General features: G+C 45.6%; 1 protein-coding gene across 1 annotated transcript in view; it reads left to right on the forward strand.

The window, feature by feature from the left end:
- Positions 1-24,857, forward strand: part of LOC137324826 (chitin synthase chs-2-like) — an 83,797-nt gene extending 58,940 nt beyond the window's left edge. The window contains exons 12-16 of the mRNA XM_067989553.1: positions 14,258-14,542; positions 18,591-18,770; positions 21,102-21,480; positions 24,090-24,145; positions 24,721-24,857. Of these exons, the coding sequence (XP_067845654.1) occupies positions 14,258-14,542; positions 18,591-18,770; positions 21,102-21,480; positions 24,090-24,145; positions 24,721-24,857 (1,037 nt within the window). The remainder of the gene's footprint in view (positions 1-14,257; positions 14,543-18,590; positions 18,771-21,101; positions 21,481-24,089; positions 24,146-24,720) is intronic.
- Positions 24,858-27,614: the final 2,757 nt, after the last annotated feature.

Here is a 27,614-nt window from a genome sequence, read left to right on the forward strand (position 1 = left end):
GCACACGTTGTCTGTAACATTCCACACATTGTCTGTAACTTCCCACACATTGGGCCGGATATTAGGAAGGAGGCGGGTTGGCAGCAGGGGGTCGACTGGGCACACGGGTAACGCGCCCGGTGAAATTAGTGGGTTGCCCGCGCGATCGTAGCAGGCAATCCACTAATTGGAGCCACTTACCTGCTCCTCCGGGGTCCGCGCTGCTGGTCTGCGCGTCGGGCGGGTTGCGCATGCGCAGTACGATCTGTCAGCTGGAGGCTCTCTAGTTAAAGGGGCAGTCCTCCACTGGCAGATGCTGCAACCAATAGAACAAATTACAGCATGGAGCAGCCCAGGGGGAAGGCTGCTCCCAGTTTAATGATGCCTCACCCCAGGTATCATCAGATGGGGTGAGGAGGAGGGGGAGGACAGAGATCTTCCACCGGGCGGGCGGGAGGAAGCGGCCTGCCTCTGCCACCAAGAAGGCCTGGCTCGAGGTGGCAGAGGGGGTCACCTGCGCCACCAACATATCGCCCACCTGCATACAGTGCAGGAGGCGCTCCAATGACCGCAGTAGGTCAGCCACAGTGAGGACACGTAGTCTTTCCCCTACACTCCGTCTGCCACAACACTGCCCCCACCCCACAGTTGTGGAGGGCAGTGGTGACTTTGGCAGCGACAGGTAAGCAGATGGTGCTGGGGCCAGCCAGGAGCAGCTCGGCATGAAAGAGCCTGCAGATCTCCACGACTACATGTCGAGTGAATCTGCGCCTCCGTGTGCACTGCTGCTCGGAGAGGTCCTGGGAGCTGCGCCTCGGTCTGTGGACCCTGTGGCGAGGGTAGTGCCCTCTGCGACACATCTCTCTCTGCGGTTGCCCTCCCTCCTGCTGTGCAGGTGGGCGTGCAACAGCACCGTGTTGGGGGGCTCCACGTCTCTGCGGCGGACGGCGTGGCCTGCGAGGCTGCTGGGGCTGGTCATGCTGTTCGTCCTCCGAGGGTGTCCACGCACCACCCATCTGGCAGGTGTTGGTCTGAGGGGTTGTGCAGGGTAGGTGGGTGGTTCCTTGGACTGGGGCTGCAGTTTCGCATCGGTCTGTCCTCTGGCTTGGCGGGGGGTGGTGGGGGCAGGGGTTGCTCTATGTGATGTTGTGGCCTCCTGCGTGGGTGAGGGCTCTCCCCCACCCCCCCCGTCCCCCCCCCCATCCCCGTGGAGTGCACCTTGGCAGCTGCCACAGGCTGCTGGCTGCAACACGCCTGGTTGGAGGGAGACTGTTTCCCCCAGTGTGTGAAACGCTCTGCGTTGAAGGTAAAATCCCACACTTATCTTTTGACAGCTGATTCAGCTCATTTAATGACCTCAACAAGCAAGGTAAGTACACTCAAGTGGAACCCCGCTGGCTTTAATTGCCTGCGGGATTCCCACCAGTGGGGGCCGCGCACGCAGCCCCGCACGTCATCGGGGAATCCGGAAGTGGTCGGGATCGTGGCGCGATCCGGTCACGTGACTGGATATCGGGATTTTCGGGGGCCCCCCCGCTGGAAACCCACAGGAAACCCGACGGTAAAATCGAGCCCATGGAGTTAGATCACAGATCAGCCATGAGGGGCTGAATGGCCTACTCTTGTTCCTATGTTCCTATGTTCCTATAAGAACATAAGAAATAGAAACAGGAGTAGGCCATACGACCCCTTGAGCCTGCTCCGCCATTCAATCAGATCATGGCTGATCTTCGACCTCAACTCCACTTTTCCGCCCGATTCCCATATCCTTTAATTCCCCCGGAGTTAAAAATCTATCTATCTCAGCCTTGAACATATTGAACGACTCAGCATCCACAGCCCTCTGGGGTAGAGAATTCACAACCCTCTGAATGAAGAAATTCCTCCTCATCTCAGTCTTAAATGACCGACCCCTTATCCCGAGACTATATCCCCTAGTTCTAGACACTCCAGCCAAGGGAAACAATCTCTCAGCATCTATCCTGACAAGCCCCCTCAGAATCCTGTATGTTTCAATGAGATCACCTCTCATTCTTCTAAACTCCGGATAGTATAGGCCCATTCTACTCAATCTCTCCTCATAGGACAACCCTGTCATCCCAGGAATCAATCTAATGAACCTTTGTTGCACCGCCTCAAAGGCAAGTATATCCATCCTTAGATAAGGAGACCAAAACTGTACACAGTACTCCAGATGAGGTCTCACCAAACTAATACATTAACCATGCTAATATATTACCCCCAATCCCATGAGCCCTTATCTTGCATAACAGCCTTTTATGTGGCACCTTCTCGAATGCGTTTTGCAAATCCAAATATACTACATCCATTGGTTCCCCTTTATCTAACCTGTTAGTTACATCCTCAAAAAACGCTAATAAATTTGTCAAACACGATTTCCCTTTCATAAAACCATGTTGACTCTGCCTAATCATATTATGATTTTCTAAGTGCCCTGTTACCACTTCCTTAATAATGGATTCCAGCATTTTCCCGACAACTGGTGTCAGGCTAACTGGCCTGTAGTTCCCTGTTTTCTCTCTCTCTCCTTTCTTGAATAGTGGGGTTACATTTGCTACCTTCCAATCCGCTAGGACCGTTCTAAAATCTAGGGAATTTTTGAAGATCATAACCAATGCATCCACTATCTCTGCAGCCACCTCTTTTAGAACCCTAGAATGTAGGCCTCCTCCTCAGATGTCCTGTAGAATAAATTCATTGCACCCCCATCCTGATGTTATCAGTTTAGGGGGTCCAAAATGTAGGTAAATATGTCTGAACACAAGAATTCTCAGTGTGAACCAAGAAGTCTCAGACTACACACAAAGGGCGCTTGGTATATGTATTAGCGCATGCGCAAATACCGAATGTCGGAAGCATGTAAAGTAAAGAGAAAATGGATACAATCAGTGTGCAACGCCGATTTAAAGTGAAAGACACCATTTTCGCTCTTAATGTCCAACTCAACGCAAAGTCTTAACCATGACTATCTGACCGTGTCTTCGAGTGCCTGGAGGGCCCCCACCAGTGCTATTTAAAGGGACCATGCAGGATTTACAGGTTAGTGGCTGGATTATTGCTTTTGGCTGCCGATACATTTATAACTGTTTCTCCTATATTTGAATACTAGGACGCAGGGACATACTGATGGAAAGAGTTTGTTAGGAATGTGGGTGATGGGGGTGTACTGCGTTGAGCAGTGGATGCAGCTAGTGGTGTAGTTGGTATGTGATGCCGCTTGACAGTTGACCTCACTCACCTTAACCAATCGTGTCAAAGCATTGAACTTCTTCCTGCACTGCATCCATGTTCATGATGCTGTGCCCCTGGCATTGACTTCGTCCCCCGCTGCCTCCCACTGCCTTTTGGGCATATATCTGGAGGGCCTCTTGCCCCCCCCCCCCCCCCCCGCCCAACTGCTGCGGATATAGGATGTCCTTCTTCCTGTCCACCTTTTGCACCAAGGCCTCCAGTGCATCAGCAGAGAACCTTGGTGCACGCAGTCTTGCAGGTCTGGTACAAAGTCAGATCGGCAGATTGGTGAGGTCAGTCATGCAGATTGGAGGATGTGGGATTTAGTAGTGCGCAACCTTTATTCAATGTTTTAACATAACTCATCAGTGTGTAAACAAAGGGACAGGACCTGCATCTGTGTTTTATGTGTGCGATGTCTGATCTCCGTTCAGATTCCGTGCAGACAGCAGACTGATATTTTTAGCAAATAACAGGTACCAGCTACCTTTAAGAGATTTAAAGAGACATCCTCCCTTTAAGAGATTGAGGCTCCCTCTGCTGGTGAAAAGTGTGAATTGCATCGAATCTTCGTGTCAATGCTGATTTCCAACGCAACTTGCAGTTATGTCCTCAGGCCTCATGAAAGTCTCGTCCTACCTGTGCAGGGGCCATTGGGCACAGGGTAATAGCGGATCACGCTACCCGCGCCCAATAATGGGCCCTATCGATTTCCTCTCCTCCCCCCCATTAAACTCACAGCCAAAGGTTTGTCTGAGCGAGCTGATTGCCCTGCGGCAAAAACTCATCTTTTCTTCACGTGTCGACCACTGGTTTAAAAGTCCAAATGGGTGCTGGCTGCAACTCACCTCCGTTTCCACGGTCTCTTTCAGAGGTCAGTTCAGAAGCAGTTAAAATAGCTTATGTAGGTCAAACCACAAAAATATTACATCTTTAAGTACTTTAAGTACCTCAACTGGCCCTTTAAATATTGCACCACTGGTTTTACGTGTTGCCAGGACTTCCAGATTTCAGAACCACGTGTGCAACCAGACACGTCTGGGTCAAACCCAGAAGTCAGCGCGTTGGAGCCGGGATGTGGCCCCACTCCGAAATCAGAGAATTTTCACTCTCCACCCGAACCAACCCACCTGTTTTTCGGTGTTAAAATTTAACCCATCGTCTGTAACCTTTCATACATTGTCCATAACCTTCCATACATTGTCTGTAGCCTCCCACGCATTGTCTGTAACCTTCCACACATTGTCTGTAACGTTGCACCCATTATAACCTTCTACACATTGTCTGTAACATTACACACATTGGGGGCAAAAAAAAAAAATTGGATAGGGCCTATTATTGGGTGTGGGTAGCGCAATCCGCTATTACCCCGTGCCCAATGGCCCCTGCGCAGGCAGGACGAGACTTTTGTGAGGCCTGAGGACTTAACATCAAGCAGCGTTCCGAACCAGCGTTGACACTACGGTTCAATGCAATTCGCACTTTCTACCAGCAGGAGGAGCCCCAATCTCTTAAAGGCAGGCTGTTTCTTAAAAATCTCTTAAAGGTAGCTGGGACCTGTTATTTGCTGAAAATAACAGTCTGCTGTCTGCACGGAATCTGAATGGAGATCAAAACACAGATGCAGCTCTTTCCCTATGTTTACAAACTGATGAGCTATGTTAAAACATTGAATAAAGTTTGCGCACCACTAAATCCCACATCCCCCAATCTGCACGCCACACCTCACAAATCTGCCGATCTGAGTTTGTACCAGGCCTGCGAGAGTGTATGCCTGCTGATGCACTAGAGGTTTTGGTGTAAGAGGTGGACAGAAGGAGGGGCATCTTATATCCGCAGGGAGGGGGGGAGACAGGAGGCCCTTCAGACATATGCCCAAAATGCAATGGGAGGCAGCAGGGGACGAAGTCAATGCCAGCCGCACAGAACTGTATACATGGATGCAGTGTAGGAAGAAGTTCAATGCTTTGACATGAGTGATCAAGGTGAGTGGGGTCAACTGTCAAATGGCTTCTCCTACCAACTGCGCCACTAGCCGCATCCACTGCTCCACGCACTGCACCCCCCATCACCCACATACCAACAAACTCTTTCCATCACTACTCAACTTTTCCAATCAGATGCTTCCTCTCACCCTTACACATTACCACTGTTGTAAGCCACACACCCACAACTCACAGGCCACGCACACTGGCAGCTATCCAACCATGACAGGCACATCATCCAGGCACACGTCCCGCTTTCTTGCAGGAGAAGGTGGCACATATCAGGAGGCAGCAAGTGGCAGTGGCATTTAGCCTCTCAAGATGAGATCATGGAGGACCTGTGACCTAACTCCAGAGACCCGCCTTAGCCCCATATCCCTTAATACCCTTGGTTCATAGAAATCTATCAATCTCAGATGTAGAATTCACAAGTGAGCTAGCATCAACTGTCGTTTGCAGAAGAGTGTTCCAAACTTCTCCCACCCTTTGTGATGCTTCCTAACTTCACTCCCACATGTCCTGGCTCTAAATGTTAGGCTATGTCCCCTAGTCCTAGTATAGGAGACCTCCAAAAACAGTTACAAATGTCTCGGTAGCTAGAAGCAATAATCCAGCCACTAACCTGTAAATCCTGCATGGTCCCTTTAAATAGCGCTGGTGGGGGGTCCTCCAGGCACTCAAAGACACGTTCAGATGGTCGGGGTTAAGACTGTGCGTTGAGTTGAGTGATAGACACCGTTTTGGGACTTATCACTTTAAATCAATGTTGCATGCTGATTGTATCCATTTTCTCCTCACTTTACATGCTTCCACTGTTTGGTATTTGCACATGTGCTAACTCCTATACCAAGATGGCGTTCAGCGCACGTCACGCTGGAAACGTGTGTGCACAGCCAAGACGCTATCTTGGATGTTGGAGTGGCCGGATAGTGCCGAAACAACAGGCGCTACATGGCCCAATTTAGCACCCAATGTCTGTAATGTTCCACACATTGTCTATAACCTTCCGCACATTATAACCTTCCGCACATTATAACCTTCCGCACATTATAACCTTCCGCACATTATAACCTTCTGCACATTGTCTATAACCTTCTGCACATTATAACCTTCTGCACATTGTCAATAACCTTCTGCACATTATAACCTTCCGCACATTATAACCTTCCGCACATTATAACCTTCCGCACATTATAACCTTCCACACATTATAACCTTCCGCACATTATAACCTTCTGCACATTGTCAATAACCTTCTGCACATTATAACCTTCCACACATTATAACCTTCCACACATTATAACCTTCTGCACATTGTCAATAACCTTCTGCACATTATAACCTTCCACACATTATAACCTTCCACACATTATAACCTTCTGCACATTGTCTATAACCTTCTGCACATTATAACCTTCTACACATTGTCAATAACCTTCTGCACATTATAACCTTCTGCACATTGTCTATAACCTTCTGCACATTATAACCTTCTGCACATTATAACCTTCTGCACATTGTTTGTAACCTTCCACATATTGTCTGATTCAGCTGTTTGGTTTGTTTCGATTTGGTTCCCCACCCATAATTCTATTCGTCACTGGGGTTTATTTTTATCTGATTCTGGCTTTGTTACTTTGATTACCCTAGTCCCACAATCCCTCCCAGCTCCAATATTTTCATTATCCACTAAGTTGTTTGTATTAGAAAAGGAAGCAATGGAACCGGGAAGAAAATGTGCCAGAGGGTAAACCAAAAAAAATGAAAATTAAGTGAGGGAAATTGAGAAGTGAAAAAACAAATGATAATGGAGGGGAAAGAAAATTAAAGCTAAAAACACAAAGACTGAAAGAGAAAGAAAGGAAGAGTTAAGTGGAATGGAATAAAAATAATGGTCAGAAAAACAGAATTTTAAAAAAGTTACACAGTGAAAGCACAATAAACAATATTTGCATATGATGGTGCTAATGTGCTTCTATGAAAGTTTTACTTCAACGGACTCACTAACCATTCCAAGTCAACATCTTCATTAAAATAGCAGAGGGAGGGGTTTCATTCAAAAAAATCAACATATTCATTTGCAAATATCTCGCCGCTTGATTTCATTCCGCTGAACAAACGAGGCACAAAGAATTTAGTAATCAGAAAAGCAAAAGTGAATCGTAGAATCATAGCATCTTACAACATAGAAGGATGCCATTTGGCCCATCATGCCTGTGCCAGCTCGTTGAAAGAGCTGTCCAATTTTAGTCCCACACCCCAGCTTTTTCCCCTTAACCCTGCAAATTAGTCCTCTTCAAGTACATGTTCCAATTGCCTTTTGAAAGTTCCTGTGGAATCTGATTCCACCACCCTTTCAGGTAGTGCATTCCAAATCTTAACAATCCTCTCTGTGAAAAAATTTCTCTTCATTTCCCCTTTAGTTCTTTTGCCAATTATTTTAAATCCGTGACCACTTGACAGAGGAAACAGTTTCTCCCTATTTGCTCTATCAGAACCCATTATTATTTTAAATACCTCTATCAGGTCTTCTCTTAGCCGTCTCTGTTCTAAGGTCAACAATCCCAGCTTCTCCAATCTCTCCACATAACTGAAATCCCTCATCCCTGGTATCATCCTGGTAAACCTCCTCTATACTTTCTCCAAGGCCTTGACATCCTTCCTAAAGTGTGGTGCCCAGAATTGTACACAATGCTCCAACTGAAGCCTAACCAGTGATTTGTAAAGGTTTAGTATGACTTCCTTGCTTTTGTATTCAATGCCGCTATTTACAAAGCTAAATATCCCACACATATTCTTAACTGCCTTATCAACTTGCCCTGCCACCTTCAAAGCTTTGTGAATATGCATCCTCGGGTCCCTCTGCTCTTGTACCCCCCTCAAATTAGTACCATTTAGATTATACTGTCTCTCCACGTTGTTCCTCCCAAAGTGCATCACTTCACACTTAACTGCATTAAATTGCATCTGCCATGTGTCTGCCCATTTCATCAGTCTGTCAATGTCCTCCTGAAGTCTGCTGCTATTCTCCTCATTATTCACGACATTGCCAAGTTTTGTGTCATCTGCAAACTTCAAAATTGTACTCCCTATACTCAAGTCCAGGTTACATATAACAAGAAAAGCAATGGTCTTAATACTGATCCCTGGGGGACTCCACCGCATACTTCTCTTCAGTCAGAAAAACATCCGTTCACCCACTACTTCTATTCCTTAGCCAATTACATTCCCAAGTTACCACCATCCCTTTAATTCCATGTGCTTCTATTTTCCGAATAAGTCCGTTATGTGGTACTTTATCAAATGCCTTTTGAAAGTCCATATAAATATTTACTTCATCAACCCTCTCTGATACTTCATCAAAGAATTCAATCAGGTTATTCAGACGCGATTCGTCTTTAACAAAGGCTGGCTGTCCCTTATTAACCCATGCTTCTCCCAATGAGAATTAATTTTGTCCTTGACAATGGTCTCTAGTAGTTTTCCCACCACTGACATTAGACTGACTGCCTGTAGTTACCAGGTTTATCCCTCTCCGCTTTTTTGAAGAGGGGTGTAACATTTGCAATCCTCCAGTCCTCTGGCACCACTCCCATATCTAAGGAAGATTGAAAGATTGTGGTCAAAGCTTCTGCGATTTCCACCCTTGCTTCCCTCAGCAACGTAGGGTGCATCCCATCTGGACCCGGTGACTTGTTAACATTGAGTGATGTCAACCTATTTAGCACCTACTTTCTATCTACATTTATCGTATCCAATATCTCTACTCCCTCCTCCTGTACTGCAACATTAACTTAATCCTCTTCTTTTGTGAAGACAGATGCAAAGTATTCATTCAGTACCTCCCTCGTGCCCTCTGCCTCCACAAGGAGAATGTCATAGAAGTAAACCTTTGTTCCTGTGAAGAATTCATGCACCGAGGTTTATAAATAGTTTATTCATCTTAAATTCTGGGGCTACAATGGCTCAGGAATAAATGTAACAATTGTTCTGAGTTAGTGGGGTGAACATAAATTCCCCCACGATGGGCGGGAGAAGGTCGGGAGTTAAAAATTAAATATTGTGAAATGCGATCCCAACCCACTGTGTACAGCCAGGCTGGCCGCTAGTCAGACGGGAGAAGAGCCAGGGAGTTGATGCCAGCAGGTAAGCCTAAGATTGGGGGGGGTGGGGGTCAGTCATCTGGAGAGGGGGATCAGGGGTCATCGGGGGAGGGGTCGGTCATCAGTGGGAGTCATGGGGGGGGGCGGTCATCAGGGGGTCGGATATCGTGGGGGGGGTCAGAGATCATGGGGGGGTCGAAGATCATGGAGGGGTTTGGAGATCATGGGAGGGGGGTCAGACATGGCGGGCGGGGGGGTGTGTTGGTCGGTTGCGTGTGTGGAATCACGGCAGGTAAGCTTATTGGGCCGGGAGGAAATACTCCTGCTCCTCTGGGCCCACAAGCAGCGCAATAAAGGCACTTACCTGCTGATCCGGGCGTTCTCACCTCCTCTCACGTGACATGAAGCAGAAGGCCTGGGAATCCAGGCCCCCAGGAGTTAAAAACAAGAAATCTGTAAAAAATAGAGGCCCGCAGCTTCCTTGAAAGCTTTCTCTGACTGACCCGGCTCCTTTTTTGTTTATTTGTTCGTGGGATGTGGGCGTCACTGGCGAGGCTAGCATTTATTGCCCATCCCTAATTGCCCTTGAGAAGGTGGTGGTGAGCTGCCATCTTGAACCGCTGCAGTCCGTGTGGTGAAGGTTCTCCCACAGTGCTGTTGGGAAGGGAGTTCCAGGATTTTGACCCAGCGACGATGAAGGAACGGCGATATATTTCCAAGTCGGGATGGTGTGTGACTTGGAGGGGAATGTGCAGGTGGTGTTGTTCCTATGTGCCTGCTGCTCTTGTCCTTCTAGGTGGTAGAGGTCACGGGTTTGGGAGATGCTGTCGAAGAAGCCTTGGCGAGTTGCTGCAGTGCATCCTGTGGATGGCACACACTGCAGCCGCAGTGCGCCGGTGGTGAAGGGAGTCATAGAGTCATAGAGAGTTATAGAGTTATACAGCACGGATAGAGGCCCTTCGGCCCATCGTGTCCGCGCCGGCCATCAGCCCTGTCTGCTCTAATCCCATATTCCAGCATTTGGTCCGTAGCCTTGTATGCTATGGCATTTCAAGTGCTCATCCAAATGCTTCTTGAATGTTGTGAGGGTTCCTGCCTCCACAACCCTTTCAGGCAGTGAGTTCCAGACTCCAACCACCCTCTGGGTGAAAAAGTTCTTTCTCAAATCCCCTCTAAACCTCCCGCCTTTTACCTTGAATCTATGTCCCCTTGTTATAGAACCCTCAACGAAGGGAAAAAGCTCCTTAGTATCCATCCTATCTGTGCCCCTCATAATTTTGTACACCTCAATCATGTCCCCCCTCAGCCTCCTCTGCTCCAAGGAAAACAAACCCAATCTTCCCAGTCTCTCTTCATAGCTGAAGCGCTCCAGCCCTGGTAACATCCTGGTGAATCTCCTCTGCACCCTCTCCAAAGCGATCACATCCTTCCTGTAGTGCGGCAACCAGAACTGCACACAGTACTCCAGCTGTGGCCTAACCAGTGTTTTATACAGCTCCATCATAACCTCCTTGCTCTTATATTCTATGCCTCGGCTAATAAAGGCAAGTATCCCATATGCCTTTTTTACCACCTTATCTACCTGTTCCGCCGCCTTCAGGGATCTGTGAACTTGCACACCAAGATCCCTCTGACCCTCTGTCTTGCCTAGGGTCCTCCCATTCATTGTGTATTCCCTTGCCTTGTTAGTCCCTCCAAAGTGCATCACCTCGCACTTTTCCGGGTTAAATGTTTGGGGCAGTGGATGGGGTGCCAATCAAGCGGGCTGCTTTGTCTTGGATGGTGTCGAGCTTCTTGAGTGTTGTTGGAGCTGCACTCATCCAGGCAAGTGGAGAGTATTCCATCACACTCCTGACTTGTGCCTTGTAGATGGTGGAAAGGCTTTGGGGAGTCGGGAGGTGAGTCATTGGCCACAGAATACCCAGCCTCTGACCTGCTCTTGTAGCCACAGTATTTATATGGCTGGTCCAGTTAAGTTTCTGGTCAGTGGTGACCCCCAGGATGTTGATGGTGGGGGATTCAGCGATGGTAATGCTGTTGAATGTCAAGGGGAGGTGGTTAGAGTCTCTCTTGTTGGAGATGGTCATTGCCTGGCACTTGTCTGGTGCAAATGTTACTTGCCACTTATCAGCCCAAGCCTGGATGTTGTCCAGGTCTTGCTGCATGTGGGCACGGACTGCTTCATTATTTGAGGGGTTGCGAATGGAACTTAACACTGTGCAATCATCAGCAAACATCCCCATTTATGAACTTATGATGGAGGGAAGGTCAACCCCCTGAGAGCGGGTTAGTCATTAGCCCCTTGACCCAGCTCAGTTAAAACTGGAAGTGGGCGGGTTGGAGTCGGGTTTTGGTTTTGTTATAATTTTTACCTTCCCACCCGCCCCCAACCCACCCATTCGTGCAGTTAAAATTTCTCCCTTTGGCTCAGTGGTAACACTCTCAACTCTGAGTCCGAAGGTCATGGGACAAATAGCAGAATGGATAGCAAACTGACTACAAAACAGATAACAGAGAATGGGGGTTAAGGGTAGTTACTCAGACCGGCAAAAGGTGGGATGCGGTGTTCCATAAGGATCGTGCTAGGACCACTGTTGTTCACCATTTATAGAAGTGATTTGGACTCGGGAATCAGAAGTACACTTTCAAAATTTGTGGACAAAACCAAATTGGGGGTATAGTTAATACTGAGGAAAACTGTGACAAAATACAGGAAGACATTAATAAAGTTGCAGAATGGGCAAATAATTGGCAAATGAATTTCAATATAGATAAGTGTGAGGTGGTACATTTTGGTAGGAAGAATAAGGAGGCTACATACTCCTTGGAAAATAAGAGTCTAAATGGGGTGGAGGAGCAGAGGGATCTGGGGGTACAGATATACAATCACTAAAAATAGTGAAGCAGGTCAATAAGGCCATAAAAAAAAACAAGCGCTAGGGTTCATTTCTAGAGGAATAGAATTGAAAAGCAGAGAAGTTATGTTAAACTTGAATAGAACCTTGGTTAGACCACACTTGGAGTGTTGTGAACAGTTCTGGTCTCCATATTATAAAAAGTACTGTAGAAGGTGCAAAAAGTATTACTCGAATGATACCAGAATTGAGAGGTTATACCTATCTGGAAAGATTGAATGGGCTGGGGCTCTTTTCTCTAGAAAAGAGAAGACTGAGGGGTGATATGATAGAGGTCTTTCAGATTATGAGAGGGTTTTGTAAGGTAGACATAAGAACATAAGAAATAGGAGCAAGAGTAGGCCAATCGGCCCCTCGAGCCTGCTCCGCCATTCAATAAAATCATGGCTGATCTGATCCTAACCTCAAATCTAAATTCATGTCCAATTTCCTGCCCGCTCCCCGTAACCTCTAATTCCCTTTACTTCTAGGAAACTGTCTATTTCTGTTTTAAATTTATTTAATGATATAGCTTCCACAGCTTCCTGGGGCAGCAAATTCCACAGACCTACTACCCTCTGAGTGAAGAAGTTTCTCCTCATCTCAGTTTTGAAAGAGCAGCCCCTTATTCTAAGATTATGCCCCCTAGTTCTAGTTTCACCCATCCTTGGGAACATCCTTACCGCATCTACCCGATCAAGCCCCTTCACAATCTTTGATCTTTCAATAAGATCGCCTCTTATTCTTCTGAACTCCAATGAGTAGAGTCCCAATCTACTCAACCTCTCCTCATATGTCCACCCCCCCATCCCCGGGATTAACCGAGTGAACCTTCTTTGTACTGCCTCAAGAGCAAGTATGTCTTTTCTTAAGTACGGAGACCAAAACTGTATGCAGTATTCCAGGTGCGGCCTCACCAATACCTTATATAACTGCAGCAATACCTCCCTGTTTTTATATTCTATCCCCCTAGCAATAAAAGCCAACATTCCGTTGTCCTTCTTGATCACCTGCTGCACCTGCAAACTAACGTTTTGATTTTCTTGCACTAGGACCCCCAGATCCCTTTGTACTGCAGTACTTTCCAGTTTCTCGCCATTAAGATAATAACTTGCTCTCTGATTTTTCCTGCCAAAGTGCATAACCTCACATTTTCCAATATTGTATTGCATCTGCCAAATCTCCGCCCACTCACCCAGCCTGTCTATATCGCCTTGTAGGTTTTTTATGTCCTCCTCACTCTCTACTTTCCCTCCCATCTTTGTATCATCCGCAAACTTGGATATGTTACACTCGGTCCCCTCCTCCAAATCGTTAATATAGATTGTAAAGAGTTGGGGACCCAGCACCGACCCCTGTGGAACACCACTGGCTACTGGTTGCCAGTCCGAGAATGAACCATTTATCCCAACTCTCTGCTTCCTGTTAGATAACCAATCCTCCACCCATGCCAGAATATTACCCCCAATCCAGTGATTAGACATGGAGAAGTTGCTTCCACTTTTGGGGGAGACCAGAACTAGGGGCCATAAATATAAGATCGTCACTAGTAAATCAAATAGGGGATTCAGGAGAAATATCTTTACCCATTGAGTGGTAAGAATGTGGAACTCGCTACCACAAGGAGTAGTTGAGGCAACTAGCATAGATGCATTTAAGAGGAAGCTAGATAAACACATGAGGGAGAAAGGAATAGAAGGATATCCTGATAGGGTTAGATGAAGTCAGGAGGGAGAAGGCTCATCTGGAGCACAAACACCGGCATGGACCTGTTGGGCCGAATAATCTGTTTCTATCTGTATTTTCCATGTAATTCTATGTAATTATCACATAGCTGTTTGTGGGACCTTGCTGTGCACAAATTGGCTGCCACATTTCCTACATTACAACAGTGATTACACTTCAAAAGTACTTCCTTGGCAGTAAATGCTTTGGGATGCCCTGAGATCGTGAAATGCGCAATATAAATGCAAGTTCTTTCTTTCTTATCAATTCTAGTTTGGTCTTTACTGTTATCATAATGTGACTTGAATGTGCCTTACAGGTGAAGACAGGTGGCTTTGTCTCTTGATGCTGCAGCAAGGTTGGCGAATCGAATACTGTGCAGGATCAGACTCGTACACCAATGCCCCTCAGGAATTCAAGGAGTTTTTCAACCAACGGCGGCGCTGGGATCCATCAAAAATAGCAAATACCATTGACCTGTTAGAAAATGGATTGCAGACATCAAGAAAAAACCCATGTATTTCGAGACTATTTCTCCTGTATCAAATTATATATATGATAGCAACTCTTATAGGGCCAGCTACAGTCTGTTTGATGGTAGCAGGTAAGTGTTATCCATTTAATTTTGTAACATACAATGTTGTCACAAGTGGATTTATTTAGCAAGTTGGCACCAATATGCTATAGGAAAAACTGAACTTAAACCAATATGTTTTAATGTGTGAGATTCTTAATGGCCTATTATATTGGTCTTCCTTTAATCAAATTCCAGGAGGCGGTGTTCGGAAGCCAGTTCCCTGTATTCTGACTTTTAAATCTGGTTTCCGTTGACTGGCAGCAACTTGTAGACCCAGATAAAAATGGGTCTAAGACTTCGCTATTAAGCCCCCCCACCCCCAAATGGGTGGGAGGTGGTTATGGAGGGGGAGGCTAAACACTAAAAAATGGGGACCGCATCCCCAACCAGATGCGTACCCACCTGTTGCCGTTTTTTACAGCGGTAGGCTTCCTGCCGTGTGAATGCCCATCTTGAAGAGGCGGGACACTTCATTATCATATTTAAATCAGGCTCCATGGTGCAATTGGGCATCTGATTTGAATTTAACGGTTGCTCAGGAAATCCAGCAACGAAATGGAGATGGGAGCAGTCGGCTCCAGAAGGTAAGTGCTTTTTGGGGCCAGGAGGAACAGGAGTGCCCTCTCTGGCCCCTCAAACAACCAAACCTTCGGCGTCCTTGTGCCGATCCTGGCCTCAGTCTTGCCCCTGCCACCACCTCGTAGTATATTGGTGCCAACTTGCTAAATAAATCAGTGAACTCCTCCACTTCCAGCACCGATCTGTGCCTGCCCTGCAATTGCTGACCCCCCCCAACTGATGCCTGCCCCGCAATCTGCCGACCCCCCCAACTGATGCTTGCCCGGCAATCTGCCGACCCCCCAACTGATGCCTGCCCCGCAATCTGCTGACCCCCCCAACTGATGCTTGCCCAGCAATCTGCCGACCCCCCCAACTGATGCCTGCCCGGCAATCTGCCGACCCCCCCAATCGATGCCTACCCCGCAATCTGCCGACCCCCACAATTGATGCCTGCCCCACAATCTGCCGACCCCCCCAACTGATGCCTGCCCAGCAATCTGCCGACCCCCCCAACTGATGCCTGCCCCGCAATCTGCCGACCCCCCCAATCGATGTCTACCCCGCATTCTGCTGACCCCCCCAAATGATGCCTGCCCCGCAATCTGCCGACCCCCCCAATCGATGCCTGCCCGGCAATCTGTCGTCCCCCCCAATCGATGCCTACTCCGCAATCTTCCGATACCCCAATCGATGTCTACCCCGCAATTTGGCGACTCTCCCCCCCCAACTGATGCCTGCCCCGCAATCAGTTCAGTTTCATTCGCAACCCCTCAAATAATGAAGCAGTCCGAGCCCACGTGCAGCAAGACCTGGACAACATCCAGGCTAGGGCTGATAAGTGGCAAGTAACATTCACGCCAGACAAGTGCCAGACAATGACCATCTCCAACAAGAGAGAGTCTAACCACCTCCCCTTGACATTCAACGGCATTACCATCACCGAATCCCCCACCATCTATATCCTGGGGGTCACCATTGACCAGAAACTTAACAGGACCTGCCATACAAATACAGTGGCTACAACAGCAGGTCAGAGGCTGGGTATTCTGCGGCGAGTGACTCACCTCCTGACTCCCCAAAGCCTTTCCACCATCTACAAGGCACAAGTCAGGAGTGTGATGGAATACTCTCCACTTGCCTGGATGAGTGCAGCTCAAGAAGCTCGACACCATCCAGGACAAAGCAGCCCGCTTGATTGGCACCCCATCCACCACCCTAAACATTCACTCCCTTCATCACCGGCGCACAGTGGCTGTAGTGTGTACCATCCACAGGATGAACTGCAGCAACTCGCCAAGGCTTCTTCGACAGCACCTCCCAAACCCGCGACCTCTACCATCTAGAAGGACAAGAGCAACAGGCACATGGGAACAACACCACCTGCACGTTCCCCTCCAAGTCACACACCATCCCGACTTGGAAATATATCGCCGTTCCTTCATCATCACTGGGTCAAAATCCTGGAACTCCCTTCCTAACAGCACTGTGGGAGAACTGTCACCACACGGACTGCAGCAGTTCAAGAAGACGGCTCACCACCACCTTCTCAAGGGCAATTAGGGATGGGCAATAAATGTTGGCCTCGCCAGCGACACCCACATCCCATGAACGATTTTAAAAAATCTGCCGATCCCCCCAACTGACACCTGCCCCGCAATCTGCCGACCCCCCCTCAACTGATGCCTGGCCTGCAATCTGCCGACCCCCCATCAACGGATGCCTGGCCTGCAATCTGCCGACCCCCCCCTCAACAGATGCCTGGCCCGCAATCTGCCGACCTCCCCCTCAACGGATGCCTGGCCCGCAATCTGCCGACCCCCCCCTCAACGGATGCCTGGCCCGCAATCTGCCGACCCCCCCCTCAACGGATGCCTGGCCCGCAATCTGCCGACCCCCCCCTCAACGGATGCCTGACCCGCAATCTGCCGACCCCCCCCCAACAACGGATGCCTGACCCGCAATTTGCCGACCCCCCCCAACTGATGCCTGACCCGCAATCTGTCGACCCCCCACAACTGATGCCTGCCCCACAATCTGCCGACCTCCCCCCCCCACAACGGATGCCTGACCTGCAATTTGCCGACCCCTCCCCAACTGATGCCTGACCTGCGAACGCCGACCCCCACCCCCAACTGATGCCTGATTTATTGTCGTGTCTGCTGGGGACTGTTCCCAAGGGTTCCTGGCTGTGGCCTCCTGCCACTGGTTTTCCTGCCTGGCAGCCGGCCGGCCTGTCCTTTTGGCCGGCTGTCGGGAGGGAAACAGAAGAAAAAGTTTATAATGAGGTCCTGCCGCAAATTCGGCAGGACCTTTGCATCACTGGCATTGCTCAGTTTCCCCCGTGCTACCACGCTCCCCCGCTCCCTTCCCTATCTCCCCATAAATATCGGGGCCATAATCTTAGATGGCATTCCAGGTCAATAGTGAAGAAGTGTAGCATTGTTGAAGGTGCTAACCTTTGATTAGATGTTAAAGATCCCTTGGCACTAATTGAAGAAGAGCTGAGAGTGCAGACCAAACCTTACTGACTGGTCATTCATCTCACTACTGCTTGTGGGGACTTGCTATGTGAAAAATGGCTGCTACCTTTGCACTCTGAGAGTAATTCATTGTATGTGAAGCACTTTTTAGATACTGCTGAGAGATGCAATAAGTAATAAGTTCCTGCATTAATGCAAGTCTTTCTACTGACTCTAATAATAAACCTGTAACCAATACTTCACACTAATACTGTATGCCTCAAAATGATCTCTCTGGCCACATGAAGGAGGAATCTTGGTCTGCACTCTCAGCTCTTCTTCAATTAGTGCCAAGGGATCTTTAACATCTAATCAAAGGATAGCACCTTCGACAATGCTACACAATGGACACAACCCGAGATAGGAAGGACAAGAGTTATAATTGCTGGTGTTTTTCACAGTTCAAGAGGACACAGTATGAACATTTCACTTGCACATCATTATGTTTTACTGAAATCCTAGCAATAACACTGACATGGGTTTTATTTTTGTTGAGGAGAGGTCTCAATTTATGGTACCTTGATGGTTCTAAGCTGTCAAAAATGCAACAAGCTACTAATTTACAGAAGGCAAGTATTGAATTGGCTGCTTATGGCACAGTGTGACAGAATTACCTGTGATGTGTTGACATTCTCCAATAAATGAGTCTGGGTTTAAAAACAGGGCACATATTAGACCTGGGTTCTTCTGGGTATAATCAGCAAACACATTGTATACAAAGGAAGAAAGTGATGGCAAAACGATTACAAGATGCAAACTACCTTATTTGTCCAATTTATTTTGTACATTCACACTGACTATGCAATGTGTGCATCATAAGGTTTAAACTGTGCAGCAATCAAGGCCATATGCATGTGCATATAAAGGGCAGATTCGGGATGAGAAAGTCAGTGTGCGAGGCAATTAGGTGGATCTGTGCAGATTCCAACACTGAGGAGAAATTGCTTTAAAATGTTTTCCCGACACTCAGTAATTATTCTTGTTTGACTCTGCAGCTGTCATGACATATGTGTTTCACTGGAATCCTATTGGTGCTATGATATTTTCAATTATCGTTCCTATATTCTACATAATTATCTGCTACATGACAAAGCCAGATATACAGATCATTGTGGGAGCAGTTCTAGGCGTGATGTATGCCTTTTTAATGACTTCATCGTTATTCACTATAATTGGTGAGTGTGCAGCTTAAATGCAATTTTTTCACTCCATTTCTCATTTTATTTCCTACAAATCATTTCATCTTGTGTCTTTAAGTCAGTTATAATTGCTGGTGTTTTTCACAGTTCAAGAGGACATAGTATGAACATTTCTTTAAGTCTTTAAGTCAGTTCCATAAGTACCAAATCTCATACAGCTTGCTTGCTCAACTCAACTCCCTTTCCATCTTTGCTTTTTACCTCCCTAGAGAGCATGCCAAGATCAGGAACTCAGATTGTAAGAACACTCAGATTGTAAGAACACTCTGAAGACAGTACAAGTCCTATGACTTGTAACGTAGAATGCGGGAGCCCCAACAAGTTACTCCACTGCACTACCTTATAAGATTAGATTTCTCTGTTAGTAAGTGCCTTATAGGCCAAAGTTTGAATATATTTGCAATCATGCAACAGCCTGAGAACCTTTTAATACTCTTGGTAACAAGAGGGCATCAAATTAGGGCTAGTACGAAGAACATAAATGGAGGAGGGAAAGAAATGTCTTTTTCATGTAATGCGTAATTAGAATATGAAATGCAAATGGCTATTGAAGCTCAGGCAAATACAGCATTTAAGAAGGAATTAGATAAACACTTGAAGAAAATAAAAATCAAACCATCTGGGGAAAGAGCAGACTAGAGTAGAGAGCTCCAATGCGGAGTTAGCACCAGCTCAGGCAGGATAGGCTGAATTGATCATTCATGCTGAAATTTCTATTGGGCCGAAATTGCTGTGGTGGGGGACGGCGTACCTCAGGAGGTGGGGGGGGTGGTGGGGAGCAGGAATATGGGGTTAGACCCAGATCTTCCGGATTTCTGCCCCATTTAAGATCCGTCTGAAATAGTAATTGGCAAGGGGTGTGGCGAATAATTCTCTCACCTACTCCCTACTTCCACAGTCAGATTTGGAAGCATGTCTGTGGGTGTTTCTGGGCTACTCTGGGATTTCTGCCCAGCATGCCCTCCATACACCTAGCAGAGGCCATATCTACTGAGACCAGGTGTGGGTATCATACATGGCCTGCAGAAGGCCCCAGACATCTTAAGGAACAAAGGTAATCGATCCCAGAGGATATCAATCATCTCAGTATGTCAATTTTGTTTTTCTGTGGGGGAATAAGATTTTATTTTAACTTTAACTTACCTCTGGGGTCTCTGATTCCAAAGTATCGTTCCAATACCCTAGCATTTCTTCAGGGCAAGCACCTCTATAGGTGTGTGCTTGTGCTCGCCCTGAATATTAGAATAACCTGGTGCCTGGGATTTGGGATCAGGTTGTCATCCTCAGCAGTCGGTGGCTGGAGGTCCTGCCCCACTGCACTTCCAACCTTTGGAGGGGATCCCAGGAATTTCAGCCCTGTGCTTCCAATATTTCAAAACAATTCGTGGCCCCATTAACATACTGGCCAAAGTAATGTTATACAAACGCGTTTAGCCTTTGTACAAATACTCTTTGTAGGAGAGTAAAGAAGTTATGATAAATTTGTACAAGTTAATGGTTAGGCCACAATAAGAGTATTGCGTGCAGTGTTGGGCGCCCCATTATAGAAAGCACATTAAAGCCTTAGAGAACATATAGCATAGATTCACCAGGATGATACAGGAATGGGAAAGTATGAGGAGAGACTTGAGATCCTGAGACTATTTCCGCTGGAGCAGAGAAGACAAATAGAAGATACAATAGAGGTTTTCAAAATTGTGAAGGTTTTGACAGAGCAAATGGGGAAAGGCTACTTCCTCTGGCTGGGAAGTCATCAATTTAAAATAGTCATTCAGAGAGTGATGAGTGAGGATAGGAGAAATGTTGTTGTAGGGGTGTGGAATGCTTTGTCACAGTGAATGGTAGAGGCAGAGACCATTACACTTTTCAAGGGAAAAGTGGATAAATATTTGAAGCAGAGAAAGATACAGAGATATGGGAAGGAAGCAGGGCAGTAGGATTAGCCTTGGCTTAGTGGTAGCACACTGACCTCTGTGTCAGAAGGACATGGGTTCAAGCCTAACTTCAGATACTTGAGTGCATAATCTAGACTGACACTTCAGTGCAGTACTGAGCAAATGCTGCACTGTCAAAGGTACATTTGGTGAGACGTTAAACTGAGGTCCTGTCTGCCTCCTCAAGTGGATGTAAAAGATCCCATGGCATTATTCGAAGAAGAGCAGGGGAGTTCTCCTAGTGTGCTGGACAATATTTATCCCTTAATCAACATCACTAAAACAGTAGAATTGGTCATTTGTCTCATTGCTGTTTGTGGAACATTGCTATGCACAAAAATCTTTTTAACATAAACTTTTTTTGCTATTATAGGTCAAATAGTTGCGGAAGGAACAGTTATCTCGCCAACTGGTATTTTTGTTACATCGATGATACTTGTTTATTTGATCACTGCACTACTGCACCCCACTGAGTTCTCACTTGTGGCATATGGTCCACTCTACCTGATATGTATTCCCTGTGGCTCGCTTATCCTATCCATTTATACATTTGTAAATTTGAATGTCACTTCTTGGGGCACAAGAGAGTCTGTAGTAAAGACCCAAAGTAAAGATGCAGAAGACAATGGTTCAGCAATTAAAGAAAAAATCCACAAGCAGTGGAAATTCTGCTCCTGGTATATTCATTGTATAGTTCATAATCGAACTGTCCAGAAACCTACTGAATTCATTCTCCTGCAAACTCCAGAAAGGTACTTATTATTTATACACTTTTCATCATATTTCATGTGCAGACATGCAGATTCCTGTTTATTGATCAGGCAGGTTAAGCATCCTCACTCCCTTACGACTGAACCCTTAGAATGCCAATATGAACATACGAAACTGACAAGCAGGAAACAACCAGCTGGTCCATCAAGCCTGCCCCACTCTCATGATGGCCGGAGCATCATGATTAAACACTTCCTCCCTTCCTTCACACACCCCCCCCTCCCCCGCCCCACCAACCCTTGTAATCTCCTGGGAGAGGCAAAAATACTGAGAAAAAAATAGAGATTCTACATCTCATTGTCATGCCCTCCCATTTCTCCTAGTCTTTCTTCTTCCCCATCTTTCTCTCTTTCTACTAATTTTATTATTTAGCTTTTCTTTTTACTTTATTGAGAATGAATATACTTGACTCTAGGTGTTATGTTTTCCCCCCCCAATTGAACTATGAACTCCTTCCATAGTTGCTTTGCTCTACCTCAAGGCTCACAACATCTATTTTAGACAAACATACAGTACATACATTGTAAGACCTCACTTCTGATTGACTGAACGCCAACTCCGATCTTTTTTTTGTCATTTGTCATCAGTGTACGGTTTGAGACACATAATCCAATCTGTGACACAACCAGGTCAATTTTTAGCTTTATTTTCATGCATCACCCAGGGAGAACCACAGTACCATGAGTAATCTTGCTGGTGACCTCAGCAGCACAATGGTGTCCAGACAATAATAACTTGTCAGCTTCATTGCAAGGGTTAATAAAAAGAAAGAACTTGCATTTATACAGCATCTTTCACGACCTCAGGAAGTCCCAAAGTGCTTTACAGTCAATTAAGTCATTTTGAAGTGTAGTCACTGTTGTAATGTAGGAAATGTGGCAGCCAATTTGTGTACAGCAAGGCCCCCAAACAACAATGTGACAATAACTGGATAATCTGTTTTAGTGATGTTGGTTGAGGGATAAATATTGGCCAGGATACTGGGGAGAACTCCCCTGTTCTTCAAAATAGCACCATGGGATTTTATCCATCCACCTCAGAGGACAGATGGGACCTCGGTTTAACATCTCATCCAAAAAAACAGTACCTCCAACAATACACCACTCCCTCAGTACTGTAATGAAGTGTCAGTCTGGATTATGTGCTCAAGTCTCTGGAGTGGAGCTTGAACCCACAACCTTCTGACTCAGAGGCAAGAGTGCTACCACTGACGTTATGTAGTTAATAGAAAGCCTCACAAGTAGTTCTTCTCTTGAAATTAATTTCCTTCCACCAACCCCCTCAATAATCGTCTCAATTAGAGATTTTGGGCCCCAGCATAAAACATTTGCCAACATATTAAACTTACATGAAAATTTACAAAATATAATTGATATTGCCCAGAATAGCTTTAAACTCCTAGCATTTCTAGCATGGCTGCAATTGGGGATAAAAGTACCTAACAGTCTGATTATGAGCCCAATTATGTTCTACCATAATTTAATATTCTAGAGAAGTTCTCAGCTCAAAGCATTTCTATATTCTGGACTGTATATTCCATGGTCAAAATTATTGGGTTGCCTATTGCACAATTCTGAAATGGCTAAAAGTAATAATGAATCTTACAGTATGTTTTACAGTGGAATTAGGGACTGAGCTGATAAAAGCTAGACACAGCAAATTTGATTCATCTGCTCAAGGTGCTTTATTTTAGCATAAAATCAGCTGGAATGTTTACTGTTATCATCAGTAATAATCGTACTTCTTGTGGCACATTAGTGCCACCCCTTTGGGCAAGTGGATCTCTCCTTCACAATAACCCATTAATGAACTGAAAGGACCACACCCAGGGTAGGTTAAGCTCATTTGTGTCTTGACCCATTATTAAAATTTCAGTCTGTGTATCAGAATCCCTTGAGTCCATTACAATTGGTTTGATTCAATGAAAGGTCTTGATACTATGTCAAAGTTTTCAGGAGATTTAGAAGACTTAGACTAGTCAAACCTCTGCTTTGTATTTTTCTCATAATCTAATTGAACAATAATAAATGCAAAGGTGTGTATGTATTCAGAATTTGACTACACCAATGATTAACCAATACAAACACTGTTATGGTCAAAGCACCAATATAAGCAAGTTCATCACTTCATCAGCTCTCATACTCCATCTGTAAATTTTAAAAAAATCAGTGTTCAAAAAGTAAATTTTAGCAAGCATTTCTAAACCTCCAATGATAAGGTATGCAAATTGACTTTAAAATTTGATATATACAAAACACCATTTGTGGTGAATTGTGCTCATCAAGAGAAAGGATGTCAATGCTGGGGAAGGCTGAGAGACTGACAGGACCCATGCAATGAGACCAGGAATTACAATCTCCTCACAATATGAACGGCTTCCTGTCCGCCTCAGCCCTCACCCACAGATTGGAAATGAAAATCGGGCAGCCGATCCGACAGCACCCATTTTACACTATTGCACAAAGTTAAAATTATCCCCTTTGTGTTTTATATTGAATCATGTAAATAGAATAAGTCAAATGCTATGATGCTTGCAGTTAGCTGTTTTTTTACAAATATTTTTGATTAACATATTGTCTTACTTTCCCAGTACAAATAAAGATGCAATCCAATATCCAGTGGAAGAAGATCCACCTCTGGAAGACTGTGAGTAAAGAGCACATTAAATATTTTTAGCACTTCTAACTGACCTTGTAGTGGGAGTAATCTCATACATGTAGGGTAAACATCTATCACACTTCACCTTTGTGCTGCCCTTTAATGACCTAAGTTGCACCTGTATATTATAGAGATTATTTCTGATGTTAAGGCCACTTTGACCAGACCATAGATATTGATTTTAAACACATTTCCCATCAGTTTTTTATGGTACCACACTTATTTCAAGATTTATGACGCGAATGAAATTAAGTACTAAAGTCTACAGCTGATTAATGACCAACTCAAGTCTGTGTCAAATAGATGCCAAAGCCTTCCATCCATGAGTCATTCTATATCATGGGCAAGATATTAATAACATCTGTGTAAAGCCCAGGTAACTCAGCAAAGTACAATCCAAGTGTTTTACTTTACTAAACTAATAGTATAGGCAAAGAGAGTGTGCCTTCTAGTTATCCTGTAGGTAGCAAATAATGTTACCCTGTCTGGCACTATGGTGGAACGTAAATGGTCCTGGTAATCCAGAATGTGCAGAAGCTTTCTTTTACTGTTATATTTTCCAGGTTGGATTCCTGAATTAACAAACACAAAGCCAAGTATACATTTCACTGAAGATGTAATGGAAGAGGTACGACAGTGTTCTGTTAAGATTTATATGAGTTTTACCAGCAGTGTAACCAACTACAGTGGCCTTAACTGATTAGCTGTCCAGGTTAACAGGAGCTCTGAATTCATCTTTTCCTAACAGATGCAACACATTTACCAAATCCTCACTGGCAAATGCAGTCAGAAGAAACACCTTTATAAGCCTATTGTTCTTTTTATAGCTTTTCCTCAACTACATAAATAAATTTAAAAATTGCAGCTGCAGTCTAAAATATGCCATTGTGAAAGTAATTGATTATCCAGAAGATATTTATTATCTTCAAATGCAACATTAATGAATCTTAAGGGAGATGGGGACTGAAACCTTTTGTAAATTCACTAAATTCAGGAGATATTTCTAAGTGCTGGAAAATGGCTGACATAACCATATTATTTTTAAAAAGTAGTCAAGGACACACCTATAAAGTTCACCAATAAGTTGAACATCTGTTGTAGGGAAATCCATTGAACAATTTTGAAATGTAGTGGGTGAACATGTAGAAAAGCTTACAGAGCTTGCTGAGTTTTCCATCCATTAGTTTCAATCCCCCTCCATTTGTCCACCATTGGTGGCCATGCCTTCAGCTGCCTAGTCCCACTTTCTGGAGTTTCCTCGCTAAACCCCTCCACCTCCCCACCTCCCTCTCCTCCCTTATGTCCCTCCTTAAAACTCACCTTTTTGACCAATCTTTTGGTCACCTCTCCAAATATGAAGAGAAAATAATTAGAAGCAGCTAACAATTATTTCAGAAAGGACGATTGTGCTTGACAAACCTAATAGAGTTATTTGAGGAGGTGACAGATATGGTGGAGGGAGGAAATGCAGTGGATGCGGTGTATATAGACTTTCAAAAAGCCTTTGAGGCATACTTGAAGTAGGGATAGAGAAGGATGTTTGCAGTAGTGATGCAGAGACATGCGTGCAGTAGGGATGGAAAGGCATGTTGGCACTCACTTAATTTATCAATGTCCCTTTGACACTTTCTGCTCCCATTAACACTATTTACTGTGCCACCTAATTTGGTGTCATCAGCAAACTTGGATATACGGCTCTCTACTCCTTCATCCAAGTCATTTATAAATATTTTGAAAAGCTATGGCTTCAGTACAGATCCCCGGGGAATACCACCAGTCATAACCTGCCAATTGGAGTACATACCCATTATCCGCACTCGCTGGCCTCAATATTAACCCCCAACGATGGGTGGGAGAGGGTCAGGGGAGCGAGAGCTAAAGACTTAAATATAGGGAATGTGTCCCCAACACATCATGCAAGCACCCGCCGTCTTTTTTACGGCGGTGGATATCAGGGCATCCAAGTGACCAGCCGTGGAGAGGCAGGACACTTCATCAATACATTTAAATCAGGCTTCAACAGAGCCTGATTTAAAATTCACTGCTGCTGCACGGGTTTCCTAGGGGTCAGGGAACGCAGCAGTGAAAGGGAGGTGGGAACTGCACAAAGTAAGTTTACAGCACACCTTGTGGTCCAGGAGGAGCAGGAGTGCTCTTCCCGGCCCGTCAAGGAAGCCTTCGGCCTCACCCCTGCCAATCACGGCCTTTCCCCCACCATGTTTGCCGACCTCCCCCTCCGCAGCCCAGATGGCCTCTCCCCCCAGCCCCGATAGCCGACCTTCCCCTCCTTCCGATTGCCGGGGACCATCCCCAAAGGTCCCCCGCTGTGGCCTCCTGCCGCTGGTATTCCCTTCTGGCCGCCGCCAGGCTGTCTATTTGGCCGGCTGCTGGCGGAATACACAACTAAAAAATGATAATGAGGTCCTGCTGTTAAATTCGGCAGGACCTCCAAGTCACCAGCCTTGCCAGGATCTATGGCCGATTTATGATTTTCAATTACAGTATCACCTGCGTCTGTCCCATTTTAGGGGGCCAACATTACTCTTAGCCACTCCCTGTCTCTTAATATACTTGTGAAAACCTTTAGTGTTGTCGTTGATATCCCTCGCAAGCTTTATCTCATATTTCTTTTTGCAGCTCTTACCACTTCCTTTGTATCCCTTTGCTGTGTTTATATCTCTCCCTGTCCAAGGGATCTCTAATATTCTTTGCATTCGTGTAAGCCCTTTCTTTTAGTTTTATATTATCTTCACATCTCTAGATGACCACAGTTGTTTAATTACACAAGTAAAGCTCTTGCCCTTTAGGAGTATGAACAGGTCTTGTATTTACCAAATACTTCTTTGAACACCTCCCACTGTTCATCCATAGTTTTATCTATTAACAGTTCTGCCCAGTCTATTGTGGCCAATTTCTGCCTCATCCCTCCAAAGTCAGCCTTACCTAAATTTAAAATCTTGGTTCATGACCCACCCTTCTCCCTTTCAAACCTAATATCGAATTCTATCATATTATGGTCACTGTTAGCCAAGTGTTTCCATTATAACTACTATGTTTTTGCAACAAGTTTCTTTGATTTTCGTGTTTATGCATCATGCTACTTTATCACTGCTATCAGGAGGTCTGTAGACAACTCCCACCAAAATCTTACATCTTTCTGTATTCCTCAATTCTACCCAGAGAGTTTCTACTGCCCGCTCAGTCCACTGATATCCCATAGAACCACAGAACCATAGAAAAGGTACAGCACTGAAAGGGGCCATTTGGCCCATCGTGTCTGTGCCGGCTCGAAGAACAACCAGGTGCCCATTCTAATCCCACCTTCCAGCACCCGGTCCGTAGCCCTGCAGTTTACAGCACTTTAGGTGCAGGTCCAGGTACTTTTTAAAAAGAGTTTAGGGTCCCTGCCTCTACCACCAATTCGGGCAGTGAATTCCATACACCCACCACTCTCTGG

This window comes from Heptranchias perlo, chromosome 8 (assembly GCF_035084215.1).
Source record: "Heptranchias perlo isolate sHepPer1 chromosome 8, sHepPer1.hap1, whole genome shotgun sequence".
Taxonomy (NCBI): domain Eukaryota; kingdom Metazoa; phylum Chordata; class Chondrichthyes; order Hexanchiformes; family Hexanchidae; genus Heptranchias; species Heptranchias perlo.